The sequence below is a fragment of the Syngnathus leptorhynchus genome, chromosome 9, assembly GCF_054491065.1.
Source record: "Syngnathus leptorhynchus isolate UIUO chromosome 9, UIUO_Slep, whole genome shotgun sequence".
Taxonomy (NCBI): Eukaryota; Metazoa; Chordata; class Actinopteri; order Syngnathiformes; family Syngnathidae; genus Syngnathus; species Syngnathus leptorhynchus.
Genome location: NC_141203.1, coordinates 2,831,152 through 2,845,000, shown reverse-complemented (window position 1 = coordinate 2,845,000; position 13,849 = coordinate 2,831,152). Strand labels below are relative to the sequence as shown.

General features: G+C 41.9%; 2 protein-coding genes across 4 annotated transcripts in view; both read left to right on the top strand.

The window, feature by feature from the left end:
* The window catches only part of ildr2b (immunoglobulin like domain containing receptor 2b), a 14,594-nt gene extending 12,514 nt beyond the window's left edge, over positions 1-2,080 (top strand). For both annotated transcript variants that reach the window (XM_085920954.1, XM_085920953.1), the window contains 2 exons: positions 1-236; positions 1,777-2,080. The exon at positions 1-236 is cut by the window's left edge and continues 371 nt beyond it. In XM_085920954.1, coding sequence (XP_085777080.1) covers positions 1-236; positions 1,777-1,812 — 272 coding nt within the window. In that variant the 3' untranslated portion in view covers positions 1,813-2,080. The remainder of the gene's footprint in view (positions 237-1,776) is intronic.
* Positions 2,081-4,413: 2,333 nt separating this feature from the next.
* ildr1b (immunoglobulin-like domain containing receptor 1b) lies at positions 4,414-13,707 on the top strand. Of its 2 annotated transcripts, none has more exons than XM_085919964.1 (8): positions 4,414-4,711; positions 6,262-6,432; positions 8,590-8,739; positions 8,807-8,926; positions 10,085-10,231; positions 11,985-12,110; positions 12,168-12,997; positions 13,172-13,707. In XM_085919964.1, the coding sequence occupies exons 1-8, from the start codon at positions 4,657-4,659 to the stop codon at positions 13,208-13,210; spliced, it is 1,638 nt and encodes a 545-aa protein (XP_085776090.1). In that variant the 5' UTR covers positions 4,414-4,656; the 3' UTR covers positions 13,211-13,707. The 2 variants fall into 2 exon arrangements, with proteins under 2 accessions (XP_085776090.1, XP_085776091.1); XM_085919965.1 differs by lacking the exon at positions 4,414-4,711 and adding an exon at positions 5,545-5,688.
* The last annotated feature ends 142 nt before the right edge of the window (positions 13,708-13,849 follow it).

Genomic DNA, 13,849 nt, shown 5'->3' with positions numbered 1-13,849 from the left:
CCAGAGGCAAAGGCGGCAACAGTTACTACAGCCGCTCACCTAGCAACCGTCCCGAAGAGGATGACCCTCTGCCTCCGTACTCTGAGTGCGAGGCGGAGCGCTGGTACCGTACCAGAGAATCTGTGAGAACCGAGCGATGTGACACCGCACAGCCTGCCATGAGGTCTTTCTCGCACGTGCGGTCGCAGCAGGGGATGTCCCTCCCACCTCAGGAGAAAGACAGACGACACAATCTGGTGAGTTACTTGTAGCAGGAGAAACTCACATCCAGTCTACGGCGTTCTCCCACCACATCTTGACTGCTAAACTGCATTTCTCGCAGTAGGGCTGCTCGATTCTGGGTAAAAATCATAAGTACGATTATTGACACGATTATGTTTTTGAAATTGGAAAAGCATTCATTGAACATGTTTAAAAAACACTCTCCTCACACTCATTACTCAAGAAAGTGCGAGTGGGGGAATGCTTGTCGCGTGACATGAGTTTTCATCAAATGGAGCGTTACGGTTGACCAAAAAACCAAAATAATAACAATTATATGAATTTTGAGATCGTCTGGAGCCAAAATTGGTATTATGACTAAAACTAGATTAATTGAGCAGCAGTAGAGTTGCAGGATCTGAATCTCAGTTCTGGCACTTGTGAGTGCAGTTTGCATAGGGCTATTTTGTGATGAAAAGAGGGTTGAAACCAAACACTTCAGTCTGTGAAACTATGCGGTATGCAGTGTATATGAGAGGCTTCAATTCATCTTATGACAAGCAATTCAGAAGATAAATGCATGAACGAACGAACAAATGAAAATGGAAGCAAATGAACCTCTAATTGGGAATAGGCAAATGTATTGAGACATGACTCTTAATCAATTAAACCATGACATTTTGGACAATTACGAGTTGTTTCTGTCCCAGCTCAGATGAGTTAGGTGTCGACAAACGACTGTCCATCTCAGCCACCAACACTGTAGAGCTGTGAAAAATAATATATCTAATTTTGATTGTAATTTAACATGCAATTATTTTTTCAAGACCCTCTTCCCATTTATTATTTTAACAAACACCATCAAATTAATCTGCCCTTTAATAAATGTTTTGAGGGTATAAGTTAGATCTATGCTAAAACAAAGGCAACAATGGGTTGCGATATAAAACTGTTCATTTGTTGAATGAAGCTGTTTTTTTCCCTCCCAAATTGCACACAGCCTTTGCGATTTGAAAATTGCAGTCAACTACATTACAATGTCGATTTGCACTTGAATAATTGTTTATCCCTAGTTGAATTAGAAAGAGAAAGAAAAGTGTTCAACACCGTACGTACTGTATTTTCTTCCATTTTCACTTAACTAAATTGGAATGACCACGTGTCCTGATACTTTTGTCCATATAGTTTACAATTTCTCCTTGACAACAAAGCTCAGCAAGGCCATCTGACCTCTAGACTAGACTATGGAATGATACAATGCTGGCCTTTAAACATTCAAAAGTCATATGGGGGTACATATTTGCATTTCATGGGGTCTTACGCTGTGATGTAATGTTAGTCTGTTTTCTAATCCACCATTTCATCAGCATTCACTGAGTAATAATTAAATGTTGCTTTATTTTGTGTCACTTACATAGATCCAAATATTGCAATCAGTTGCTTTACCTATTTAACATCCATATTTTCCAATTATCTGCTATTAGCCCAATCTCAGTCTTTGGCTACTTATTTCCACTGTCTCCAGCATGAATGCATGGCCTCTAACACGTGGCTCTCACTCTATTTCCTCGACAGAGCACAACATTGAGCAGGAACACTCTCATAGTGTGACCATAGCCTCAAACCCGTCCTGTTGGATCTAACTCCGCCCTTTCCACCATACAGTATGTGCCAGATTATTGACTTGATAGACTGGAAGGACCTTGCCAATGCTTCATCTTTGGATGTTACAGTTTTACTATTACTCCAATGCAACTCAGGTTCAATTTGTATTTGTGTGTTGTAATTAATGTATAGATGCATCTTTTTTGTAAACACTGAAACTTGCAATTGTTCTGCAGAGTTAATTTGCACTCTTCAAATAAAAGTATTGTATGAAACGCCATTTTTGTTGTGCTGCTGGGTTCATGTTAAGATCGCAGAAGAACATGTTAGTGTTTAGCGTCACTACATAAACTCAATGTCAACTCAACCTAAACTAAATATAGATAGAGTAAAAAGTTGCAAACATTTTGTTGCATGTTTGTTAGTAGTAGTGGTATTGCCTAGTTGTGACAGGTTTCAGCCCAGTGTAAGCAAATATCAAGAGTACCTGGCTGGAGGCCTCCACTGTTAGGTGTGCTGGCCACTTATCACACTTATTCCAAAACCACGGGAAAAGATAAAGCTCTTAGATCATTATTTTCCAATCACACCTCTAAACAGTGATCACAAAATAGTGACCGAAATTTACATTATCACACTAAAAGGTACCCTGGACCATATCATCAATGCGAATCTATTGAGTTTTATGAACAAAAGAGCCATGAAAATGTTGAATTAGTTCGGGATTTACAAGATTACAACCATTAAATTGAGGATAAAGGATTTATTCGGTTCGATCTTTACAAGGCATTTGACTCATTATAACACCAATTTCTGTTTAAAGTCTTACACCTATTTGCTTTTAAAATACAACCAGCTCTGTAGCATTAACTCGTGGTATCTCCCCTCGTTTCCCCATGAAAAGATTCAAACAAGGATGCAACATTTCTCCCTTTTTATTTAACCTCGCTGTAGAGACATTAGCAATATATATCAAAAACTCCCAATATATAACAACATGGGCGGCACGGTGAAACACTGGTGAGCACATCCGCCTCACAGTTCAGCGTGTACTGGTTCGATTTCACCTCCGGCCCTCTCTGTGTGGAGTTTGCATGTTCTCCCCGTGCTCGCGGGGGTTTTCTCCGGGTCCTCCGATTTCCTCCCACATCCCAAAAACATGCTTGGTAGGCCGATTGGAGACTCTAAATTGCCCCTAGGTATGAGTGTGAGTGCGGATGGTTGTTTGTCTCTGTGTGCCCTGCAATTGTCTGGCAACCGTTTCAAGGTGTCCCCCGCAGACTGCCCGATGACTGCTGGGATAGGCTCCAGCATACCCGTGACCCCCGTGGGGAAAAGCAGTATTTAAAATGGATGGATAGATATAACAACATATATTAATAATTTAATATATAACAATATACATTAAATTAAAAAGAGTCTGCCACAAACTACTGCCACAAGACTATCTGGCTGGAGGTCTCCACTGTACAGATTCACTCTGGCAGAGAAGAGATTCTTATGTGTTTTCCTCAACCCACTCTGCTTCATGTCTGCAATCACGCAGAACATGCACTTCATCCAAACCCTATACAAAAGACAGAGAAAAAAAATGTCTTTCTGGACCGTGACTACTGTACTGCCATACGGACCATTAGATCCATACTGACCATTAGATCCTAGAAAAAGCATACCACCCTCCACTGGTGTGTTCACACCAGTGGAGGGTGGTAAGCTCTTGTACCATCCCTGTGGAGCCAGTTTCTAACAGTTTGTGCAGGCACATGCACATTTGTGCCCTGCTGAAGGTCATTTTGCAGGGCCCTGGCAGTGCTCCTCCTGTTACTCCTGTTCCTCCTGTTCCTCATACGGCCTCCTCCACATCTCCTGGTGTACTGGCCTGTACACTCCTAGTATAGACTATGTTGACACACACCGCAAACATTCTTGCTACAGTGCGCATTAATGTGCCATCATGGATAAGCTGCACTATTTGAGCCGCTTGTGAGGGTTGTAGAGTCCATTTCATACTCCACAAGTGTGAAACCACCACAAACATTAAAAAGTTACCAAAACATCAGCCAGGAAGCATAAGTACTCTGAAGTTGTCTGTGGTCCCCACGTGCAGAGTCACTCCTTTATTCAGTGTGTCTCGCTAATTGCCAAAAGCTTCCACCTTTTGTCCATTCCATTTGCACAACAGCATGTAAAATTTATTGTCAATCAGTGTTGCTTCCTAAGTGGACAGTTTGATTTCACAGAAGTTTGATCTACTTGGAGTTATATTGTGTTGTTTAGGCGTTCCCTTTATTTATTTATTTTTAGCACTTTAGATGCTTTTTGTAGGTTTTCATTTTCAGTCTTTTCAACACAGAAGATGCAAACATTCAAATAGATCAGTTAATTGCACAAAATGTGCATGAATGTGTATGTGCTGAAACCAATTTGCATGGCTCCTTTATTTCCTACATATAGTCCTTTTTTCTTTCTCACCACTTTCCGTCTTCTTTCCCCTCAGACCCTGTTTGTATTCACACATTGATACCTCCTTCCTTCCTTTTCTCCAATGTTCCTTTGCTTAAAGCTCTCTTTAACCTTATCTGAGTAGGGCGGTTTACGTGACGTCACTTGGTGGGGGATGGGAGGAAAGACACGCCTCCTTGCGTGTACCTGTGGGAACATACGAGTGTTGGCTACACTTCATTGACACCGCACACTACCCTCGGACTAATATGTTTTTTTCGGAGGGAAAAAACTTGTCTTAGTATGTGGAAAGGTGTTTATAACCCACGTAGCGGGATCTTGGTGGACTTTGGAACATCAGCGACGCTGTTGTAAAGGAAAAGAAGAATAGAGGGAATATACAAGGTGATGGGAAATATGATGCCTGTGACGCTGTTGCTGCTGGTGGTTTACCTTCCAACAGGTGAGGCTTTGTTTCGGCGACTTTATTTTCTTTTTCACTTTGTTCAGCCATTTTGTACGCGCGTGAGCGGGCGTGCGTGTACGTGTGTTTTGAACGCAGTGAATTCAGGGCGAGGTCACGAAAGCAAACAGTTGAGGCTGAAAAGTTAATTATCAACATTTGCAAATAGGGCAAGGCCGACTGTGTCACGTGACCACATTAGTATATTCTCATAATTTACATTTAGTATGTTGGATTTTGTAGCTTCATCTCGCGACATGAACAATATTATTATTTTATCTATTTATTTATTGATCATTTATTGAAGATTGCAATACAATACCCGGTTTACGACGGGAAATGTGTACGTAAGTCGAAACGCGCCGTATATAACACAAAGATAATGTCATAATTACAATAATTATTTTCAATAAAATATCATGATAAATTCGCTCAACTTTCATATTTCCACACATGTATTTTTGGTCAGTTCTCACGTGGGCCTACATTATTGGTCAATCAATTAAAAACTACGCGTAGGACATGCATGGCTCCACAAACATTTGCCGTTTGGTTTGTTTCAGATCACAGTGTGTATTCGTACTTAGATATTCATAAAAATAATAATAATGCCCAGAGGCGTTGCAATCTGGATATCTGCAGGGATGTACGTACTGTAGCTCAGCTTCTGAAGCGTGACGTCATGTCGGCAGGCGGCCAAGGACGGGCATTTCGAGACATCTTACCTGACGTCACTTGTGCTGTGGGGAAATGTCTATATTCACTTTAAGAGGTGGTGCAGGGGTACACTCGCCTGTCTTGTGTGCAGGCTCCGTGCGTTCGTTCAATTTTGTTTGTGCGTGTGTGTGTGTATTCCCTTAATTTTTTTTTTTTAAATTTCGTTATTTTAAACTATAATTAATGTTCCTTTGTTCCTATATGAAAGCAATGTGTATTGTGACAGAACAATGAATTGCTCTTCCTTAAGATGGCGAAAGGTATATAGACCCGTGTATCCAGTTTGTGATTGTTTGGCTGTGTGCTGTGAGATTATTTTAATGGCAGATACGTGCACAGTAAAGGTTGGTAAATACTGACCTAGAAAGACCACTCTTGATGTTTCCCTGCAGGTTACAATAGTATGGGAAATCCCCAATGCTACCTTTGTGGTAATTTGACACATTTTACTGAGCAACACTTTAGGAACTGGTTCTTCCGTATGTTTTCCTTTTAATGATTGCTTACATTTTCAAGCGAATATGAACTTCATCATGACAGTCATGGTTTATTTACAGAAGCAGTACTATAATGTAAACTGTATTATTATATTTGAGTCAGTTGGTCAAAAACCATTAGTGACACTTTTCTCCACGAGCTACGCTACATAATTCGACTATGCCTTTGATTACTGACAGGTGGGACTGCTGATAATGGGAAGGTGTGATGTGTAAACTTGTGAAGTCACATTAGAGGACTCCACTTTGAGGACCTGTCTCGAGTAAACGGACCAAATGCAGACTAAAGAATTTGAGAATTGTTTTGTTTTGCTGTGTTTTCTTTTTGTCCATTAGAGCTGCTGTGCATCCAGGTGATTGTTCCAGAGTCGGAAAGAAGTACCATGTTGTTTGCATCTGTGATCCTTCGCTGCGATTTCTCCACTTCTGCAAATCCCCAGGATGTGCTGGTTACCTGGAGATTTAAATCCTTCTGTAAAGATCCCATTCTGGAGTACTACTCCACAAGTGAGTCCTGCAACTGCTAAGTGCCAAGTGCTACGATTCTAAAATCTTTTTACATTTTTTACTGTCACCCAATTTTTACCGTCACACAAGCGTAAAAATTGATAATGGTTTGATAAAGGCCAGCCATCGTGCTTTTATCCAATGTACAAATATAAGAAGATCTTGACGGCAGCATGAAACTTATAACATCAATGAAATCGTAACTATTAACACAGAAATGAGTCTAAAAGCGCAGTGTTTGAGCCGAAATTATCTAAAACTAAACTCGGCTCATTGTGCGGACTACATTCCATTCTTTATCTGAACGTGGTAAGATTTCTCAAAAATGACGTCTGTCAAATTGCTGTTTAGTGTCTTAGCAGTTGCAATTTCCTATTGTTTTACAAGGCTGCTCATTAAATTGCTGTGCAAAACTGTATTTTAATTCATACCCACTGTGAAATATTGTGCTTAGATTTAAAACCGTTGAATTTTTGTATGCAAATATTTTCAACAAAGACTGTTCAACAGATGAATATAAAAAAAAAGCTAAAATCCAGTTTTCTAATTTATTTTTCAGATTTGTTTCTTAATCTGATCTCATTGTAGGTTGAATTCAATTTTTTTTTATTGTCTTACATTTACATGTTGAAATCCATTACTTTACAGTAAAAATGATTACTTTTTAAATACCGTAATTTTCGGACTATAAGTCGCGGTTTTTGTCATAGTTTGGGGGGGGGGGGGGGACTTGTACTCAGGAGCTACTTATAAGTGATTTTTTTCACAAATTTTCAAAATTCAAAAATCCGCGATGTAGTGATACCGCGATAAACGAACCGCTATGTAGCAAGGGATTACTGTCATTTGAACTGCAAGTGACGTCACCCGTGCCGCGCGGCGGTTGTTTACATAAAGGACAAAGGATTCGATCACGGGATGACGAAGATGACGAAGGGCCCCATGTACTACCGGCATCATTATCGGCTTTGTTTGTAAGTGACACGGAGGACGAAGAGTTTGAAGGATTTAATGATTTGGAGTGACACAGAAGGTTTGAAAAACTATTCTGGCTTTTACGCACAGCCGGTCCTTCTCGACGGGAGCTCTCTTTCACCTCCGTGGATGGAAGTCGGGGGCCGGCGCTCGGCCGGGTGGCTGTCCGAGGACGATGGATGGGGCTTGGACATGGCTTTTACGCACGCCCGGTCCTATTTATGGAGCTCTCTTCCACCTCCGTGGCTGGAAGTTCAGTAGTTGTTGGCTCGTTGAACTCTTGTTTTGTTAAATAAAGACCCGTTTACCAAACCCACGTCTTTCCTGGTACTTTGTTAACGCTACAACATAGTTATATACTAGATCTCTGCAGCGCACGAGCGGCGTTGTTGACATAAAGAACGAGGAATTTGATTGATGGATTTAATGATTTGGAGTGACACGGATGGTTCCGGAATATTGTTGTCATATTATAGTTAGTTAAAATATACTTTATCTATCATTATATGGGTCTGTGGAATAATTAGAAATGCAATTTACAACGGGTCCGACGTCAGCATATGCGGCGCATACGCGGCATTGTTTACATAAAGCACGATTGATGGATTTAATGAAATGGAGTGACACAGATGGTTTGATAAACGTGTTATTTATGTAATACTTACTTGAATAACTCTGAATGTTACGTCAGGCCCATTCTCAGCTCCTCGTTTGTGTATGTCACGTTAGCATACCGTATCGTTGTTGTTGCTGGTTCATGTCTGTTTTTGGTGTTGGATTTTGACAAATAAATTTGCCCCAAAAGTGCGACTTATACTCCGGTGCGACTTATATATGTTTTTTGTCACTTTACTGTGCATTTTATGACTGGTGCGACTTATACTCCGGAGCAATTTATAGTCGGAAAATTACGGTAATCTTTTTTTTAAACTTTATAAGTCTCTCCATCTAGAAATTTATGTTGTTAAAGTGTAAGCATCCTACTGTGTCACATGGCGTTGACACAAATAAACCATTAGCAAATTGGCATGAGACTTGAAAGAAACGAGTTTGTTTATACTGTTAAATTGCTCACCTGGAATTTATTCCGTCGCTAGATTGCCAGCATGAATGTATTGTCTGCTTCATTTTACTAAATTTCCTGTTTGGACAATTGTAACCACTGTATGTATGTCTGTGAAGGCTACCAGGCCGCCCTCCAGCTGGGTCAGGACCCAGCCAATGACTGCCCGGACCGCCAGCGCACAATCCGTACTGTGGTCCAAAAGCGAGGCCTCAATGAGCCCATTCTGGGCGCTGAATACCGGAATCGCAAAATTACTGTTCAAAACAGTAAGTTTGTATATAAAACAAAGTACAGGTGATTATTTTCTGCACATTTTAAACATGATGCTCATAGAGGCTGACCTGGTCATCACGGAGGTGATGTGGTGGGACAACGGCATGTACTTCTGCACCATTGATGCCGCCGGCGACACAACGGGTGACTCGGATCGAGAAGTTAAACTCATCGTGTATCGTAAGCATCCTCACTTTGTCATGCAAAAGGTCCCAGCCAACGGTTACATTCATAGCCAGGGCCATCAATATTTTGACATTGACACAATATTTTTTGGCTCTCAACACCACCATACTGGATTTGAAATGAAACAAGATGGACTTCAACTGCAAACTTTTAACTTGACGATATGTACATCCAAATCAGGTGAATGGTGTAAGAATTACTGTGCAACAGTTTGTACAGTATCTATAAGAAAATAAACTTTTATGGACCTGACTACAACCTCATGGTTGTGCCATGATATGAAAAGTGCTGAAAAATAATAGAGGCGTATTGTCGAGAAGGAAAAAGGGGTCCATGCATTTTTTTATCCTTGATGTGTCTTCAAAATCTGGCCCCTAAAAAGCTTAGTCTGAAAAGCTTTATTTTTAACACTAAACGGAATCCAATCTGGGTCCCCCCCAAAAAATCAAACTATGATATAGAAAGTGACAAAAAAAATTATTATTTATTTTCAATATTTGTTATTCACCAAATTTAATTAACTATATTCATTCTGTGTCATTCACTTTATATTAGTTTTCAAAGTGTTTTCAAGATAATTGCTGAGCCAAAGAATAAACTTTGTCGTCAGCTCAGAATGATATGATGACCGATTCATATGAATCATGTATGGCCATGCATAGATGGCATCAATTAAAGTAGTATAAGCCAAGATGCCAAGAAAATAAATGTTCAGCAGCCCAACTATAGATTTGCAGTTTTTTGAGGTAAAGAAGTTGTGCAGTGGCCAAGTCAGTTACTTGACCCAAATCCTATGATGAAACTGAGGTTAAAATGCCTCAAGAAACAACAAGGATTATTGCAGTAGAGGCCTGGCAGGATTGAAATCCAGGATCTGGTGATTTCGATGCTTTCCTGACTTCAGACTGCATTTGACTGCAAGGGATTTGTAATCATTAAGAAGTGAACAGTTGATTTAAAGTTGGTTAATTATTCCCATTGCTTTTGGCCCCTTAAAAAGTAGGAGGCTTAGATATGTAGAAAAGGTCTGCAGTTAAGAGTTTTATGTTATTTTCATTTCACGAGAGGTGGAAAGATGCCAATTGTTTTAATGGCCAAATAGTTATGAACCTGACTGCATTTGAATATTTTTATGTATGTGGTGTGTGCCAGACTGGTTGACGGTGCTGCTAATCATCTTGGGCGCCCTGCTGCTCATCATGCTCTTGTGCATATGTTGCTGTCAGTGCTGCCCGCAGAAGTGCTGCTGCTACGTGCGCTGCCCTTGCTGTCCCAAGACCTGCTGCTGCCCAGAAAAAGGTACACAGGAATATTGTGCACATTTTTATTACTACAATACAGTGAGGGCCTACAAGCAAGTCAGTCAGGTATCAGGATTTTAAAATCATCTGCTTTCTCATCGCCTTGGCTGTACTATGGCTTCTTCAGTAACACCTTCATGCACGGTCCAGCTGTATTGTCATTGTCAGCGAATCACTAGCAGAATTTTGTGCAGCTCGAGTGGGATCAATTCCCAAGTGGTGCCCCATTTAATATGGCCCCCTGATTGACTGGCCCCCTGATTGACAGAGCACCAGTTGAGGGTGTAGCGCAGGGGTGGGCAAACATTTTGACTTGCGGCCCGAATTGGATTCTAAATTTGGACTGGGGGACCGAACCAGGAGCAGATGGATGTAGTGTTTGTGTGAAGTAATATAAACGACATGTAAAGGTCATTGCATAAAAGGTTTCTGCCTTTAGTAGGTAGTAAAGCATGGATATTCAAAAAAAGCTTTTTGAAAACAAATGCATTTATTAACAGCATTAAAACAAAATTTCACAGAAAAAAACTGCTATCAGTGATTCTCATAAAATACGACATTGTTATTATGAATAACAGTCACCATCACTTCAGCACCTGCAGGTCAGATTAATGAAACATGTTATGAGGCGAAATCCCATCAAACGGCAAATATTCCGATCAAATATATCATCTTGACGAATCTGTGAAAGAATACATCCAAATAAAGTAATCAAAACGGCAACACGGTGAGGGGTATCTGAAAATCAGAGCAGAGCTTTATCTCCCAAACACCTGTTGACAGAGGTGAGGAAACGGGAAACACTTCCTTAAAGCAAGCCTTAAGAACTTTACAGGTTAAAATTAGTCGCAAACAGGTGGTGCATCAATGTCCTTGAGCATCCTGCATTGTTTGAAAATGAGAATGGTCGCTAGTTTCAATCCATGCTATTTGTACAAATAATATTCAAAACGCATCTTTTTTAAAACAAACTTGCAAACTTCCCCTTCATTTTCTGTGGGAACAGTGTTGTTGGTCTCCCTTTTTTTGCTAGTGCGTCATAGCCTGGAGTAAAATTTGTTGTGGCAATTCTTAGGAGAGATCCGAGGTGTTGGTCCGTTTACCTAGATCTGTGACGGGTTGATGTTCATGTGGCTGAACGTCACGTCGCGTAGGTCGAGCCAAATTGTCCACTCTTTTTTTAAACACTCGGCACTCAGTGTCCACCTTGCTTTTCCTTGGGCCACTCATTTTAATGGTAGGATTCCAGGGGAAGGTTTGTGGGTAGCTTTAGCGTAAAACTTTATCTGAAAGCTCAGTGCGTGAATTACAAGAATGCTGACGTCACAGCCCACGCTCTAACTTCGGCACTGATAGAAATAGAGTTAGAGTGCGCCGTGTTCGTACTACTGAGTACGTACACACACTTGTGAGTGTGCACTGAGCTTTCTGACAAGGCTTCCGGTAGTAAATGCGCAGGCGGGTGGTTCCCCATCTACTGGAGAAATGCAGTCATTGCAGGCAAAATTACCCCCAAAAATGTTTAACACAATTTATTCAGGGTTGGCGGGCCGGATTAAACGGCCCCGTGGGCCGGCTGTGGCCCGCAGGCCGTAGTTTGCCCATGTTTGGTGTAGCCTGTCAGCCTCAGATAGCAAGAATAGGCCTTGGACAGGATCATTAGTAGACAGAAAAATGGATGGCTAGGCATGAGTGCATCATCATACAAATGTCAATGATGTCAGAGAGTCTCATCTCGACCTCCTTTGTAGCTGTGATGCAACACAGGATGCTGCGTGAGGCCAAGAGAGCCATGGCGCCCTGGATGCACGGTCAACCCATTTACGCTCCCATCAGCTCCAACAACTCCGTCCAGGGCGTCCCTATGTTGTATTCAGGTGAGTCCAAAAAGGGCTTAAATTCAAGACTTGCATTAATCTTACAATTTTATTCAGGTTCATTCTCGGATCCTGGCAAACAGAACTTTGCCATGGCGCCCATGCAGCTGTCCCCTGTGATGCTTCCGCAGCAGGCCGCCCCTCCGTACCACCTGAACGGCAGTGCTACAGGAGGCAGCCTCCAGAGCAACCGACACGTGTTGGATTACCTGGAGAACCAGGTTAGGGGGCTGGATGTGCCGATGCATCCTGTTCAGAATGTGCCCTCACGAGTGGTTCAGCCCCAACCACAGCCTCCCATTGTGCCTTACACACCTGGCCCCCCCAGCATGCTGTCAGCGCTCGATGAGATAGGCGTAAGGGGCACAGAGAGAAGGGTGATCACGTTACCCCCTATCATCCAGCGTGTTCCCAGCTTCTCGTCCCGCAGAGGACCCCGAGGTGGAGGGCCAGACAGTGGGGGGATACGGTTCTCTAGCCAGTCCAGCGGTAGTACCAACCCCTCTGGAAGGGTTGTACAACAACGCAGATATAGAGACCATTCTCCTCCAAGACGGGGGATCCTGCGAGAGTACAGCGACGACTCCGACTGGGAGAGGAGGCAAGGAAGAGGGAACCACCTCACCCGGAGGGAGGAGAGCAGTGTAGGGTCCAGGCCTCGGACCCGCAGTCGCGATGATCTGATGGAAGAGCTGCAGAGCAGAAACACGCGGAGGGAGAGGAGTTTATCGCCTCCACGCCGCAAAGGCTCCTGGAGCTCGGACGAAGAGGACAGCGGCAGACGAAGAGCGGCTAGAGGGAGGGATTGGCTTGAGAAGCCCCCCAGCTACTCCTCGGTGGAGAGTCAATATGGACACGACAACCGCAGGAACCTCATCCGTCTTTCTGTAAGAAATGCTAACATTCTCTCATCTGTTTACGGTTTCCTTCATTCTTTGAGTGTGGAATTTTCTTTAACTATTTAATTTAGGATGGAGAATACTGTGGTTCCTGTGTCACTTTGTTTGCATGTTTTCTTTTAACACTTGATCTAACCACACTTACTTCCCTTCTCTCCATAGGATCGGAGCTCCCGTAGCAACCCCAGTGTAGTCATCTGAAGCATTTCTTGGATAGCAAACGCTGCAAAAGTAGGCTGCATCTTTCTCTGAACATGGACTTTTCAGTTGTGATGTATTGTAGTAAACCACTATTTTTATGCCAAAGTTAATCATTTGTGTTTACGTCTGTTTTTTTAATCATCAAAATATTTGCCTTTTTTTCTTAGCAACACAGACTGAAAACCATGACAACTGTGCTAAGTTATATGGGACAGAAAACGACCTAGCAGAAGGCTTAATACTTATTCATTTTGCTTAAATGTTTTTGCTGTGACTGTTATGCTGTGAAATGTTATTTTGTATAAAACAGTTTAGATACTGCCCTGCCCCGCCTACTGCCCGAAATCAGCTGGGAATAGGCTGCATCACGCCCGCAACCCTTGTGATAAGAAGTGGTTCAGAAAATGGATGAATGGACACTTTAGATACATACAGACACAGGAAGCTGGATTTGAGATCTACGCTACTATACCCACAAATAAATGACTGGAACTAGGTCAGAATGTCCACTAGAGGACGCAATTGTCCAAGTCTTATTTTTGTTTTTAACTTTTTGTTAACTGACGGTAACGGGACAGTTCACTTTTCACCGTTGAAGAATTACCAAATGTTAACTAATTGCTAATAATTATGACTCAC